We start from the raw sequence: 15839 nt of genomic DNA on the forward strand, positions 1-15839 counted from the left end.
ATTGCCACATATTTGAGCTGTTTGAAATACAGATATATATTTGCATGTATATGCATATATATGTATGTATGTACATCTTAGATAACGCGGGCTCTAGCTTTCAGTATGACTGACAATTGATGTTATAATAAATCAAAAACCCAGCGTAAACTTTCAATTATTATTGCAGCTGCATAACAAAAAAAAAAAAAAAAAAAAAAAAAAAAAAAAAAAAAAAAAACAAGCTAATATTATGTATTTGAATATTATGTTTTGCCTAGTCGTTAATCAAGCAAACAAACAATATAACTTAAATAAAATGAAGAAAAATATAAAATAATATAAAATAAAATATGTATAATGAAAATTGAATAAAGAAAATAATGAAAAATAAAAATAAAATACGAGAACCCAAAAAAATATGTCTAAATATTATTTTTTTTTTAAGTCACGCAAAATATATTGAAAATAAAATATTTAAATAAATGACAAATTAAACTAGAAAATTTGTCATATAAAAACTAATCATAAAAATGTAAATAATAAAAATATATTACATCTATTTTAAATCTATAAAAGAAAAGAACATATAAATGAAATGAAGGAAAAATATAACAAACTGTACATAAACTTGTTTTACAAACATAAAAAATAATAAAAGTTGAAAATATTAAAAGAAATACAATTTAAGCATGTTAAATTATGAAATATATATTAAAAGTAAAAAAATAAACTAATAAAATAAATTAAAATTGCAAAATATATAAATAAAACTTTAATGAAATTATAAAATAAAACAGAGCAAAAAAATTAAAGTATATAAAAATAAATTAATAAATTTAATAAAATTAGAACATAAAATAAAACAAAAAAAAATTAAAGGTTGTATATACAAATAAAATAATAGAGTTGACAACTATATTTATAATTAAAAAGTAATATTTTTGTTAACTTAAGAATTGTATATTATTTAAAAATCAAGAAAAATTGAATTTAAGTGTAATAAAAAACATAAAATAAACTAAATATATAATAAAAATATATATAATAAAAATATATATAATAAAAATATATATAATAAAAATATAAAATAAATTAAGTATAATATAAAAATATAAAATAAATTTAATATAATATAAGAATATAAAATAAATTAAAATAATATAAAAATATAAAATAAATTTAATATAATATAAAATAAATTTTAATATAATATAAAATAAAATAGGCTAATATAAAAATATAAAATAAATTTAATATAATATAAAAATATAAAATAAATTTATTATTATTTAAAAATAGGCTTTTTATAAGTTATGATAATACCCACATGCATTTAACTAAAGAATGACAGACCTATGAAAATATGATTCCAATCAAATATTTATGCATATTACACTCTTTAACAAATCCTTAATTTCAGCTTTGCACCTGATTCAATGTCGATTTATTTTATTTTATTTTTATTTTTCGCGCATTCGCTTTGTTTTGACCTTTAGTTAATTGTAAATCCTTGGCTAATTGATTTGCTTTTCTCTTCTACTTAAAGTGCCAATCAACCGCCAAATCTAACAGTATTAGCAAGCACAACACCGACCACGCCCACCCAGCGCCAGCCCAAATCGGCAGCAGCCCTCAGCCAAACACTGTACGCCGTGAATGTTGCCAGTGGCAGCGGCAGCGGCAGTGGCAGTGGCAGCGGCAGCGGCAGCGGCAGTGGCAGCGGCAGCGGCAGTAGCGATAACAGCGACCTAATGATACGACTGCGCGAATCCATCAAACAGAAAGAGGAGTTTCTGAAATCGCCGTTACCCTCAGGTGTGATGTCTGCCTCGTCGTCCGCCTCAGGCAGCGCCTCCTCCACATCCAACGGCAACGCGTCGCAGTCAATGCCGCAAAAGCAACAAGCGGCGCAGCACTTTTTCCCATCGCAGACGCCACCAGGAGGCGGCAACGTTGCACCACGCGTGCGCCACCAAGTGCTGCACAAACAGCAGCAGCAGCAGCAGCAGCAGCATCACCTCCACCACCACCTCCAGCAGCAGCATCAGCAGCAGCAGCAAGTTGTGCTCGGCTACGACATGTACAATAGCTATACGAGCAGCAAGCTGGCGCCTCGGTCCTTGGGTGCACTGCCGGCGCAGCCACGACAGGTGGCTGTCAGCGTTGCGAACAACAATGCCAAGTACGGCAATGAGTTAGACTACTTTGAGACGCTGCAGGAGACGGGCGTGACCAACAAGGTGTAAGTAGCAGCTCCTGGCTGGCTGGCTCCCATTCAAATATTCACGCTCTGCTAATGGTGATTTTTTTGTTTCTTTTGCCTGATTAGATTCGAGCGCAAGCTGGTCACACACATGTCGAAAGGCTTTGATCCATTTAAGCCGCTGTCCATCAATACCAACGCCAGTGGCGCCGCCGAAGCGAGCAGCGCCGCCTCCGTTGCGTTAGCCAAAAAGCAGAGCGTTCTATACGAGTCACTGCAACAGCATCCGCTGCACCAGATGCAGGCCAAGTACCAGCAAAGCAGCAGCTCCGGCGGCACCAGCGCCGTCGATGGCCAGAACACCAGCCGCATGGAGCTGCACAAGGCGACGGTAGCGAACGCTACCTTCGAGTCGACGCCAAGCAGTAAGTGACCTTGAAACTGATCTGAATAGAAAAGAAGCTTATGAATCGCTCGACTCTTTGCAGAGTTCAGCAGTGTTCCGGAGCACCAGCAGCCCAGCGGTAGTGCCTCCCATACGGTTGCCACCTTGGCGGACATTGCCGAGAGCAGCGGTAAGTGTGAAACTCTGGACTTCTCTCTCATGTCAATCATTATAACATGGGAGCTACTCGTGAGAAATTTTGGGATTAATTGGGGAATAATGCCAGTTTCATTTTTGATCTAGAAAAATTCTGCAGTAGAATTGAATTTTTCCAATCAGTTATTTATCTATCCAAGTTTTCGCTTTGAGCTAACTTTAAGAGAGTCAAAATGCAATTTTTAAATATTATATAATAGTTATATACAGACGAGTCCTCATAATACGAAATGGCTTTCTTTTCTTTTCTTTTTTTTCGATTAACACATAATTTCAAACTATCGATGGGGATTGAATTTTTTCGATTTACCGCGATTTTAAAGTTATCGAAACTCGACTGCATTATATATTATATATAAAATATTAAAAATATTAAATATTACATTATATAATAATATGAAGAAATTGTCAGAACTTTCACTTTGAAAACAATGCACCATATCACAAATCTTAAATGAAACTATGTCGAAATTGCACTTCATAATCCTCACGAGAGAGAGAAGAAAGAGAATATCGAATATTAAGCTGTAGCTGTAGAGCTGTAGCGTTAACAGCAGGATTAAATTCTGTTCACTGTATTTAGTAAATAAATTTTTTAACACGCATACCCTATTTTGATATACCTTAATTCATTTTTGAAGAATTGTAGCCTTAGCTGTGCTGATAATCAATTTAATTTAGTTTAACTTAATCATATTGTGGTTAAAAACAAATTAAATAGTTTGATTGGATATCCAGTTAGGAGATACCTTCAAAACTGTTTAATCTGTGTCTTTTTACTCGTATGCACCTATGGACCATATTTATCTCGCATATGCATGTGCAAATTTGCAAACCACGACAACCAAGCATTGCTGGGCGCATAGCCTCTACCAACACCGCCACTTTAAAGCGCCATCTGGCAAAGCAGCAGCCGATATTTCAAACATAATTCAAAGGCAATTGCGATTCTTAGAATACTCATTAGACTGCCTGTGTGCACTTGCATAAGTCGAATTCCAAATATTTGCTATAATTGCAATTGAAGCTCAATTTAAAGAATTTCGGGGGAAATTTTGGAGCTGACATCCGAAATATAATAGACACACAAAATTGCATAAAATACACATAAAAGAATTGTAAGGCCTAAAGACCCATGCTCCAAAGATGTACAATATATAATTTAAGAACTGAATTTCGATATCGATTTTAATCGATAAATGCTAACATGTAGATAGTTGTCGATTAATTGTAATCAATGTAATCTATATATTTCGTAGCTCCTCCTGTAGGCTCAGAGACAGCTACAAGGAGTGAACTCCTCCTGTGTGTAGTATATTATGGGCTATGCATGTTACATACATAGTTAGTAAATCCAGTATACCCTGATTTCCCATAATTCTCAGGGTATACACTGGCATACACATATAAATGCGTTGAAGGCAAACTCTCTTAAATAATAAGATTGAGTTTCATCAAAACACATTTTTGTCTATATTAGCTTACGAAATTTTCAGCCCAACTGGCACACAATATTCCCCTGGTATCACTCCATGTTGGATGTTCACAGAAAAGAAACAAACAAATTTCCAGTTGCAGTTGCCGGAGTCGAATGCCCAGCTCAGCTAGTAGCTTCCCGCATCAAGTGCTTTCATTTGTCAATCTAAGCTCCTGGAGCTTACATTGCTCCACTTCCCATTCATTTTATTGAATTTATTTTTTATTTTATTTTTTTTTTTTTCTGACATCTTCATAACCTTCTTTAGATCCTTATCAAAATTCTTAAGTAGAGTGAAGGAAATTTTCGTTGGTTCTGAATTTGTCAATTTGATTTTAATGAAGTTCAATTTTATGATTGCAGCCGCGGCCATTGTGGACGCGGCCACAGCGTCGGCGAATGTGGTGCGGCGGTACAAGCCGCTCTCGTCCAGCTCCTTTGACGAGGGCAAGCCGGTGCGCCGGATCTCGTATCTGCGTGCCACCAACAACGAGACGGAATACCATGCGGAGCCGGCAGCGGACAGCGGGGCAGCGGGCGGTGCTGGTAGTGCTGGTAGCACGGCGGCAGCTGTTGTTGCGGCAGCAGCCGCGGCAGCCGCAGCGGCGTCCGTCGTGGAGCCGCACAAGACAAAGGCCCTGGTGGAGGAGCATCCAGACCCGACATACGATGTGATCGGCACTACCGGCGCCGGGCACGAGTTCATCGAGACACCCAACGGCCTGGAGGATGTGCGCCTGAGCGCGCACCATGGCAATCGGCGTGCCTCGATCAGCAGCGATATGCGCAGCAGGTGAGTCCATCGCGAGCCACCCGTGGGCCACATCGTCTAGCTAATCCTTACGCTTTGCACAGCATCCACATCGATGCGGAACTGAACGGCAAGTACGTGCCCAACGAGCTGGAAGCCTTCGAGACGGAGATCGAGATCAAGTCGTCCTGCATCAATGGCAAGGTATGCAACTCTCAAGTGAGTCCTGGAAGGGTAGGGTGTACTAAATCCATCGTGTTTTCTTCCTGTAGCGCATGTCGGAGTATCGATCGTGGCGTCAGGTGAAACTGGAGATCAAAGGCGACATTCTGCGCATTTACTCTGGTCGCCATTCCAAGTCGGAGCACAATGTGAGTCGCGTTGTTCCCTGGTCTTCCTCATGAATGTGCGTTGCTAATTCAAACCCTTTCCCATTGTCCGGCAGGTGATAGAGCTTGATATTAGAAATTTTAAATTCTTTGACGAGTCGCTGGACAAAAAGAAGTTCTTGATACGCATGCAGTCCAAGCCGAGCGCCAGCGGCGCCCACTTGGCCACGTTGGGCAACGAGCTCAATTTGGATGATGCGCACGATAAGCTGACGTCGTCGGGCAGCAGCAGCGCCGCCGAGCCGCAAACGCCGGCATCGACGGCCCCCTCCTGCGGCCCCTACACCGAAATTCTTTTCAAGACCAAAAACAGCAACGAGATGAAGCGCCTCTTTGGCCTGCTGCAGTGGAAGGATAGTCTTAACTATGATGATATTGTAAGCCGCAGTTGATGCACAGATTTCCCGGAATTTTCATTGTTAATTACGCTTGTGTTTCGTTTAGGAGCAGCCGGCGGGCAAACAGCTGGCGGAGCCACAGAAGACAGCAGCCACGTCCAGCTACCTGGACGATGTGGCCGGCGCTGCGGACAGCTCGCCGTTGAGCTCGCACTCGAGCGGGGCCCTGATGGAGGGACCTGTGGCGGCGACAATAGCGGCAGCTGCCGTCACCAATGACGCCATCTCGCCCGTGATGAAGCTGCGCAAGCCCTCCTCCCACAAGAATGTGCCAGAGAAGGACTTGGGCTCGCCCAAGTCGAAGAACTGGAAGGACTTGCTCTTCCGACGAGGCGGCGGCGGCGGCAGTGGCGGCGGCGTATCCCATGCCGACCTGGCCTCACCCTCGGGCTGTGCCAACAAGACAGGCGGCTCCATTGGGCTGCCCCTGCGCGCCTGTCCCATGTCCAAGAACAATGCGTACGTGCCGCATCTGGTGGAGGTGTGCACCAACATTGTGGAAACCAAAGGCCTGGGCGTGGTGGGCATCTATCGCATACCGGGCAACAAGGCGGCCATCTCTGAGCTGTCCGAGCTGGTGAACACCAAGGACTTTCAGTTCGAGAGCTGTGCCACCGACGTCCGGTGGGAGGATGTGAATGTGGTCAGCAGCTTGCTGAAGCTGTTCATACGGAGCCTGCCGGATGCCCTGATGCCCGCCAGCTTCTACATCAACTTCATTGAGGCGGACAAGAAGACGGGCATGGAGCGGATAATGCTGCTCAAGGATATTGTGGAGCTGTTGCCGCGCCATCCGTACGAGACAATGAAGCATCTGATACGGCACCTGTGTCGCGTCAGCGACAACTGCGAGGTGAATCGCATGGAACCGAAGAATCTGGCCATTATCTTTGGCCCATCCATTATACGCACACCGAACGACACACTGGAGACGGCCGTCAAGGACATGAAGCATCAGTGTCGCATTGTCGAGCTGCTTGTCACGCAGGTGAGCTGAGATGCTGAGATGCTGCAGCTGAGATCAGCAGAAATCAATTGACATTCCACTCTTCCTCTCTCCTTTGCAGTACGAGTTTTTCTTTGAGGGCGGCAGCCTGCCGGACTTGGCGGAGCTGAGCGGCGGTGCGGCCGCGCCGAGTCCTGCACAGCCGCAGCAGACGCAGGAGGACCAAACGAGCATGCTGCTGCACAACCTGTCCAAGATTGAGCGCATCACAGAGCGCGAGACGCGCTCCTCACGTTTCATTCCGCAGCTGCGTAGGCGAACCCACGGCAAGCGCAGCGCCGTCAGCTCGGACACGTACTCGGGCGAGAGTGTTCTGGTAAGCGGCAGTAGCCAAGCTCAGCACAATACCCACTGCACCACCACAAACACCACCAATACCAATACCACCACCACCACCACAACCACCATCCGCACCAACAACCAAAGACGAATGCAGCGCAAGGCTGTGCAAAGCATTTGCGATTTTGGCCTAATCCTGCCCGCTGTTCACTTTCAGTCGCTGGACTACGCCAAGGTATCAGCGAGCAGCACCACCAGCACCAGCAGCAGCTCCACGCTGCACAGCAGCAAGACCAGCACCACCAGCAAGCTGCTCAGCTCGGCGATGGGCTCGTCCGCCTTCACGTCGTCGTCGAGCTCAGCGAAGGCGGCGGCAGCCAGCACCAAGAAGCGCAGCACCGGCGGCTTCCTCTCCAGCTCCAGTTCGCGCAGCGGCCAGACGCGCAAGGCCAGCCTCGACGAGAAGGATCTGGCCAGCGTCGACTCGGCCAGCAGCATAGGCAAGCACGACCAACAGCAGCGCAGCAGCGTGGACATCTCCATACAGCTCACCGACGACGATTCCAGCAGCCGGCTAAGCGATACGGGTAAGTGAAGGCGCTGCGGCAAGCGTTCCCCCGGGGATGCAGTTCAGTAACTAATTCCGCTCATTGGCCAGGTTCGATGTCGCTGACCACCATCACGGACACGCTGGACAGCAAGCTGCGCAATCTGCGCAGCGGCTCGGAGTCGAACGATGAGAACGGCTCGCCGGAGTTTCCGAAAAATCGACGACACACGCTCGGGCAGCCGCTGCACTTGCACTCCGAGAACATTCCGTATGCGGACGAGTCGCCGGAGCGGCTGTTCCACAACTTCTGCGCCCTGGACGCGCCGCACTCGCTGCTGCTGAGCCGCTCGTGCACGGCCACCAACACGCTGGGCGAGGCCAAGGACGAGAAACATCTGCAGCTGATGCTGAAGCCGACGGTGGCGCCGCTGCCGGCCAGCCTGCTGAAGGCGGCGCACAAGCTGCAGCACTCGGCCACGGCGCCCATCCATCAGGGCAGCTCAACGGCGCCGGCTAGTGGCGCCGCCACGCCCACCGCCGGCACCGGCACCGGCTCAAGCAGCGCCTCCACACCGCTGGCTGGCACGCCCAGCTCGCAAACGGGCAACGCGGGCAGCGCGATGCAACGCAACTCGTACGGCAGCAAGAACTTGCGGTTCAGCAGCTCGCTGGCCTACGAGCAACGCGGCGGCACTGGTGACGCCGGCTCCGAGGACGACTCGGAGGGCTCCACCACCAGCGACCCCAAGGAGAAGCTGCTGATGGCCGCGCCCTCGCCATCGTTTTTTCTCGAGCGCTACAATAAAAAGCGACGCGATCATCGACTCTTTCGCAGCGCCAGCTTCAACTGCCGCAACTACTCGACCCGACACATGAGCAGCAGCAACTCCAGCACGGCGGCTGCTGCGGCGGCCGCCGCCTGCTGCTCGCCCACATCGTCGTCGTCGTCGTGGGCCCATGCCGCCGGCGCGCTGACCAAGGATGAAAAGACTGACATGAATCTGACCAAGAAGCGGCAGATACAAAACAAACAGAATCGCTCAATCAAGCGGCGTCATACGGTGGGCGGACCGCACGACTATGCGGCAAATAACGGTGTTGGCGGTGGCGGTGCAGGTGGTGCCTGTAGCGGTGGTGCTGGCTGCGGCGGTGCCTCACGGCACGATCTGACGGCCATCAACTACAATCATCACAATCGCCATCACAAGCAGCAGCTGCTCAAACTGGGCAGCGCCGCAGCGGGCGCGAATGGCGCTGCTGCGGCCGAGACGACAACCACAACGACCACCACCACCACAGTATTGCGCAGGCTGGGCGCCACAGCGACCAGTGCGAGTGCCAGCGCCAGTGTGAGTGGCGTCACAGAGGCCAATGTCGTGCTGCCCGTCTCTGGCGCCAGTTCGAGCAACAACAACAACAACAACTCGCCACTGAGCGATGGCAGCAACGGCAACAGCAACGCCAGCGGCGGCGGTGGCGGCGGCGGCGTCGGCAGTCCATGCAGCAACAGCAGCTCGGCCAGCCACAGCAGCAGCGGTGGTGGCGGTGGTGGGGGTGGCGGAGGCGTTGTAGGCGGAGCTGGCGGTGACCAAGTGCTGGAGGTGGGCATACGCATCAAGAACATCAATCGAGCGCGCTTCTAAATGCATCCGCTGGAGCAGGTGAGTGCCCCAATGAAATGGAGCTCAAGAATCTCCCATTAATAGTTTCGTTTATTCCGCTTGCAGCTAAGGGAAGTGAAACAAACGGACAACTCGAATGTGTGAGGGAATATATTGATTTATATCTATATATATACATACATATATATACATGTATATTGGAAAGGATTAGTATTATAAACGAAATATATAAAGCACACGGGAAAAGTATTTCAAAGCAAGCCCTAAAAAGAAATGTAACAAAAATTTAAAAAACGAAACGAAGAAAAAAAAAACAACATAAACAAATTCCCAACAAGCCCCACAAACGCACACAAACACACCGAGGGAACAATGGAAAAGCGAAAGTAATAATTGTAGAGACAGCGCATCGCATAGAGGGAGACATAAATATATATATATATATGCAACTATTTTGTAAAACCTATACAATAGTACGGATTATGCTTAACCCATATACAAACACACATACACCCACACATACAGAGAAACATGTATATGTGAAAATAATCACACAGACACACCGAACCAGACACATTCAGACGTTTACAATCTATGTTCGATAGCCATATATAGAAGGAAAACAAAAACAACAGTGCATACATACATATATCTATTTATATATATATATACCATGTTTAAACATAACTAAACAATGTCGCCTGTCTATAACTTAGAGAGAGATAGCAATAAAGAGTGGGAGAGAGTGAGAGAGAGGGGCAGGCAGCTGCTTTGTATGATTTGCAATGTATTTCGACTGTTATGTATATGTAGTTATGTACCTGTACCTGTTCATACACCTATGGATAGATTCTAGTGCGTAGATGGAAACACTTTTAGGTGCCTTAATTGCTTTGCTTTGAAAATTTGTGAGTGACATGATTTAGGGAACGCTGCCCACAGTGCTCGGTGCTCGCTTGGGAATTTGGCAAAAAGCACATATATACAAAACATATATGTATATGCATATATATATATGTGTGCGTTGGGTGCTCGCGTGTCATTAGTTTAGGAGTCGACCATGTTTTGTAAAATGCTAAGCGTTAGCCAAGTCCAACATCGCGTGGATCTAGCTGAGCGGGGCCCAATGCAGCTGCCTGTTCGACGTGGAGCTTAGGCCCCTCAGTTACCGACAGACGACAAGGAGCAGCTAAATAGTAAACCCCCTTGGCAAACAAATTACAAATTTCATATGTGTATGTATGTATATCTAATATTTAATGAATTCAGCAATAAGTATAGCAGGGCATTATTATATATACATTGGAGTGTGTGTCGGCAATGAATGAATGTGAGAGAGTTATAAGAGGACAAAGAGAGCATAAATGTATCCATAATAATCAACACACACACACACATGCATACCTAATATACCTATATAAAATATAATGTATACAAATAAATGTATATGTATTATTAATATTATTATTATTTTTTTTTTATATTTTAAGTTGAATTCAGCAACACAAAATATACATGCAAATATAATCATTAAGTAAATAGTCTAGAGTTGTATGTAGTTTTATATATACACACACAAACACACACACACACGCACACATGCACACATGTGTATATATTTATGTATGCAGATATATATGTATAATTATATCCATATTGTATAGTTTTTCCCTTTTTTTTTTTTTTTGTATATATTAAAATTAATTTTTGCTTTATTTGATTATTCTGATTTTTTTTTTTTTTTTCATTTCACATGTTTATTAAATTCATATATATAAATATACATTTTTTTTTTTTTAATCCTATTTTATTTATACATACTATATTTTGTTATCGCAAAAACTGAAAGAAAAAATTGTTGCAAAATGTTAGAAATCCAAGCGCGTAACGTTGCTATATATATTATTATATTATATTATATATTATTAATATTTTTATTAGTTTTAGGTAGTTATTTTTAAAATTGTATTTTTTTTAAATAAATGTGAACTTATAAAAGCTACAATGACGACACAATAAAACAAACATCATAAGAGTACTTATAAAGCGAATAACTTTGAAGGTTTTTGAATCATTTTCAGTCGGTTCAACTCAATAAATCAGACAATCAAGGCAAGTATTATAGCTGAGCATATTAGCTCGTTTTTGATGTTGACTCGATTTAGTTTGAAATATTTTCATATCGTATACATAAATCTGAATCTGTGCTTGTTTTTTTCATTTAAATTTATTTTAAACCGAAAATTCAGGCAAAATTGATGGATCGAACTGGTTCGGTATATACATATACTTTTATGAAGCACTACGATTTTCTTCTGCTAAATTATTGGAAAATTTTGTAATGTCTGAAAAGTTATTTTCAAATATTTAACAAGTATATATAAATTTATGTTAAACTATTATTATTATACACATATTATTATTTATATACATAAAGGAAATATATATAATATGTACAAATTTTCAACACGTTAACTATATTTGAAAATGATTTTAAAATATTTTAATATATAAATTTGAATGTTAAAAATTATTTGAAAGTATTTTACAAATATTTAACAAATCTTCAAATATTTTGTGGAACCCAACAAATAAAATGTGAATATCAAAAAATTTGTATTCACATTTGAAAGTGATTGTTCCATAAAAGATAAAATATATAAAAATATAAAACTTTTGTTTATTAAAATGTATTATTTGGCAATACTTAACATTTGCTAGCTTAACTTAAATCCTAACTAAAATTGACAAAAGCTAATTACAGGGTCTGCGGTTTGGTAGTGCTTCAGAGTTTCGCCTGTGGTCCAGTGCCCGAAATTTTGTAGACGAACGCGTGGGCCGCATCGTAGTGCGGATTGCAGCTGTGCCGGACGCGCTTCAGCCAGGCGCGTATCTTGGGGAACTTGATGCGCACATCGTAATCGGCCATGCCTATTGATGGATGGGGCAAAGGTGGCATGAGAGTGTCTAATCTTGTCAAGCAATGCAGATTAACTTACGCGTTTGCTCGATTTCACAGGCGGCAAAGATGTCGGCCACCGTGAGCGTAGATCCGGTTAGGAACTCGCTCTTGGCCAGCCAGACCTGCTCGATGATGTCCAGATTGCGCTCCATGTGCATGCGCAGCTTCTCGATTTTGTCCTCCTTGGGCGAACGACCCGTCAGCAGCGGATCCAGCCAGATGGTGCGAAAGTACATGGCACAGGTGACGCGCAGCGTCGTATGCTGCCACTCGAGGAACTCATCGACGCGAGCCTGCTTGGCGAAATACTTGGGGTACAGTATCTCCGGGATCTCGCCCTTGGCACTGAGGTAGCGCAGTATGGCCACGCTTTCCGCCAGCTTATAGCCATTATCGTTAATGCAGGGCACGCGCTGGAAACGATTTATATTCAGCTTGAACTCATCTGTCAGATGCTCGCCTGAAACGAAGATTTTCTCATATATGTAATAATCACATGGGGAGATATATTTAAGTTTATCATCAAATAAACCCACCATTACGCAGCGCCACAACGCAATCCTCGAACTGCATTCCACTCAAACGGAATATGATGAACAGCGCCCGCGAGGGCTGCGACATCAGATCGTAGTAGAACTTGAGCGAAGACATCGTTTGGCTCGTCAGCTTCGCGCTCTGCCGCTGTACAACTGTAAGTGGATATATTAAGTGACAATGGACGTGAGTTGCATAAACAAGCCAACGAAACTAAATCTAACTAAACTCAATCATTTCTTTTGAGCGCTCCCCACCTTTGGCCTCAACCGGTTCAAAGATCACTTTACCTGCGATCAGTCGGGTCCGACAACAACAACAACAACAACAACAACACAACCGATTAGCCCCGAGTGAGCAGCCTTTGAGACTCAACCAGCTGGCGACAATCGCATCGCGTTACTGAACCACTGCCGAGAGCGCACGAGCGAAAGCTTTCGTGTGCCCAAAGCTCTGAGAGCGCCATGTGCTTATCGCGAAGCTTTCAAGTGGCACCGTTACGCGATGCAAAGTGCGGCCAGATAAATAGTCATTCGCTTACTTTTCATTTAGTGATAGTGAAATTTATTCTTTTATTTTGTATACTCTGTTTCATGATTAATTTAGGTGCATATTAGCGGCAAAGCTTGTTGCAACGAATTTGGAATTTTTTCTAGCATATCAATTTACTACTCAAGAATTTGAAAAAGCTTTGCATAGGAATAAATTGAAAAAAAAAATAAATATATAAAATAAAACCACAAAATATATTAGTTTTTAAATATTTTTTTTAGACTGGAAAAAGAATAACTTATATATATATATATATATATATATATATATATATATATATATATATATATATATATATATATATATATATGCTAGATAATGAATCCAAATTCGTTGCAAAAAAAAATATATATATATTTTTTTTACTTTTCAAGAAAAGTGTAAAGTTTGTAAACAATAAAAATTAATTTAAATATTCAAAGTTTGGCCAAACCGATGCAAACCGATTCCAACTGGGTACTCAAAGTGATTCCAAGATCTTTTTATTTGTTCATAATTATATATATCTGGTATTCATTGATGCATGAAACTTGGACAAATAATTAGTATATATAAATATATATTGTTTTCCTTTTTTTCTCTCTATATTTTTCACTGCACTTTTACTAACAGTCAAGGTTAAACATGTTGCCGTAGCAGCTTGTCTTTAGCTTAAAAATCCACTAGGTACTAAGTGTGCGCCTATTAGAAGCTTGTACTTGACCTCAGTTCACCAGATAAATGGTGTTACGCCATATACTATAGATTATTTTATCAGAGCGATTGTGCATAAATAACAAAAGTTTAAAAAAGCTTTTAACTACTTAAAATAGAACTGAGAATGCCCAGTCGCTTTACTCAGACGAAGGCTGAAGTTCGGATAGAGTTTAAAAGAATTCTTGTCTCATTTTCTTCAACTTGAATTAATTAAACATCAATTGTAATTTCCATAGACATAGTTGATGTTATGAATACACTTACTTCTGAAGCTGTTGCCTATCATGTTCAGCAGATTGGGCACATCCTGTCCATCGCAGAGACCCACTAAGCTGGCCAGGTGCGACGACATGTTATGCACGGGCTGAGAATTGAATACACTTTGAATCGTTTGCAGTTGCACACTTTTTCTTTATATATGGAGAAAGAAAGAGAGAGAGAGATAGAGAATCCATTGAATCTGACAAATAGAATATAGCCAAGATAACGGCGCAAGCAATTGCGGACGGACAGCCGTATAAATAGCACATTTCCATTTATCATTGACTGCATGCTGTTGATTAAATGAATATGCATATAGAGATTATTATAGTTGAACTTACTGGATCATCTGATATATGTATATTTATATATAAACACTGATTGAACACAACTCAACCCCCTTATATCGTGAACCCATTGGAAATGGGACATCAGGGTGTTGAACCTAAAGTTTGATTCATTTTGGTAAATGCCAAGCTAAGCTAAAATAGTTGTGCAAATTTGTAATATCAAGAGTATCAAATAGATAGACCTCTAAACTTGAATGCCATTGAACGTGCCTATACTATACATATCTATTCGTATCGCTGGAATAGGATAATTTCCAAAGTATATCTGCGTAAGAAGAGCTCAGCCAATGCTGAGTTTAGAGCTGATCAATATTTATCCAACTACCGGGTATATCCAAGTCGTGCCGTTTTTATCAGGCTATTAACGTATTCCATTATCTTGCATTGATTTGCTCTACTTTGTGTGAAGTATCTACAACAACTTTTGCTCTAAATAGCTAAGTTATTACAAGTGATTGATATAGATAAGGCTATAGATATATATAAATATATATAGGTGTGTAGTATCTTTAATGTACGTACATAGAATGTATATGTAGTTTTACCTCGCAATTTGAAAAGCTTGGAGATTTTATAGATGCATCCTCGCTTTGCTATCTCCCTCACATCTATTTGCTTTGTTTCAATCTATCTCCCTCTGACTCATAGATGACACTCAAAGATAGATACAGCTGAGCAAAAGGCGTAAAATAAATATATTCATCTCTACAAAAAAATGGTAAAAAGAAATGAAGTCATAATAAATGATTCTACAATATCCAAAAATGTTTGGTTTTACAGAAATATTCAGAAAAACATTTCAAATTTGATGTACACTTTTTTATTTTGGAAAGAAAGTTTCGAAATACATATCCAACATATAGTACATTGTACAGACTTAGCAATAGGCATATATATATATTTATATGTATATGTATATGTATATAGGTGAGCTGGTCAATCGAAATGTTTAAAACGACGAAACGATACCGCAAAAAGTTAAACTTAGGCTAGCTCAACTATGGATGATATTTAGTTGAGTTGATTTTGATTTTGATTTGGATTTGGATTTCATTTAGGTTTTCAGCAAACACATTTACGGTATCGTTAGCTAATTTCGATACCGAGACGGGTATACATATAGAGCTTTTAAAAGTTTTCAACTTACTATCAAATGATTGTAATCATGTTCATTTTTTTTTTCTTTATTTCTCGTCTTTTGTTGGGAAGTTCAGGTTGGTGTACAG

General features: G+C 41.9%; 2 protein-coding genes and 1 long non-coding RNA gene across 8 annotated transcripts in view; 2 read left to right on the plus strand and 1 right to left on the minus strand.

The window, feature by feature from the left end:
* RhoGAP19D (Rho GTPase activating protein at 19D) overlaps positions 1-10536 on the plus strand; it is a 54130-nt gene extending 43594 nt beyond the window's left edge. For 3 of the 4 annotated variants that reach the window (XM_089264885.1, XM_089264886.1, XM_089264888.1), the window contains 11 exons: positions 1529-2224; positions 2312-2610; positions 2674-2760; positions 4627-5056; positions 5119-5218; positions 5287-5385; positions 5460-5780; positions 5848-6789; positions 6869-7673; positions 7745-9297; positions 9364-10536. In XM_089264885.1, the coding sequence (XP_089121011.1) occupies positions 1529-2224; positions 2312-2610; positions 2674-2760; positions 4627-5056; positions 5119-5218; positions 5287-5385; positions 5460-5780; positions 5848-6789; positions 6869-7673; positions 7745-9279 (5314 nt within the window). In that variant the 3' untranslated portion in view covers positions 9280-9297; positions 9364-10536. The remainder of the gene's footprint in view (positions 1-1528; positions 2225-2311; positions 2611-2673; positions 2761-4626; positions 5057-5118; positions 5219-5286; positions 5386-5459; positions 5781-5847; positions 6790-6868; positions 7674-7744; positions 9298-9363) is intronic. The other variant, XM_089264887.1, reaches the window with a different exon arrangement.
* Positions 10537-10922: 386 nt separating this feature from the next.
* Positions 10923-14413, minus strand: GstT3 (Glutathione S transferase T3). 3 transcript variants are annotated; one of them, XM_089264889.1, is made up of 4 exons: positions 14267-14413; positions 12757-12909; positions 12258-12680; positions 10923-12189 (listed from the first exon to the last, which is right to left on the minus strand). In XM_089264889.1, exons 1-4 carry the CDS (start codon positions 14352-14354, stop codon positions 12044-12046), a joined length of 810 nt encoding a protein of 269 aa, XP_089121015.1. In that variant the 5' UTR covers positions 14355-14413; the 3' UTR covers positions 10923-12043. The 3 variants fall into 3 exon arrangements, with proteins under 3 accessions (XP_089121015.1, XP_030245784.1, XP_030245785.1); XM_030389924.2 differs by lacking the exon at positions 14267-14413 and adding an exon at positions 13012-13154; XM_030389925.2 differs by lacking the exon at positions 14267-14413 and adding an exon at positions 13045-13066.
* A 1089-nt stretch (positions 14414-15502) lies between these two features.
* Positions 15503-15839, plus strand: part of LOC149090703 (uncharacterized) — a 128259-nt gene continuing 127922 nt past the window's right edge. The window contains exon 1 of the long non-coding RNA XR_016197352.1: positions 15503-15540. This is a non-coding gene — a long non-coding RNA (uncharacterized LOC149090703). The remainder of the gene's footprint in view (positions 15541-15839) is intronic.

Source organism: Drosophila navojoa, chromosome X, assembly GCF_054131105.1.
Source record: "Drosophila navojoa isolate 15081-1374.11 chromosome X, UAZ_NAV_1.0, whole genome shotgun sequence".
NCBI classification, from domain to species: domain Eukaryota; kingdom Metazoa; phylum Arthropoda; class Insecta; order Diptera; family Drosophilidae; genus Drosophila; species Drosophila navojoa.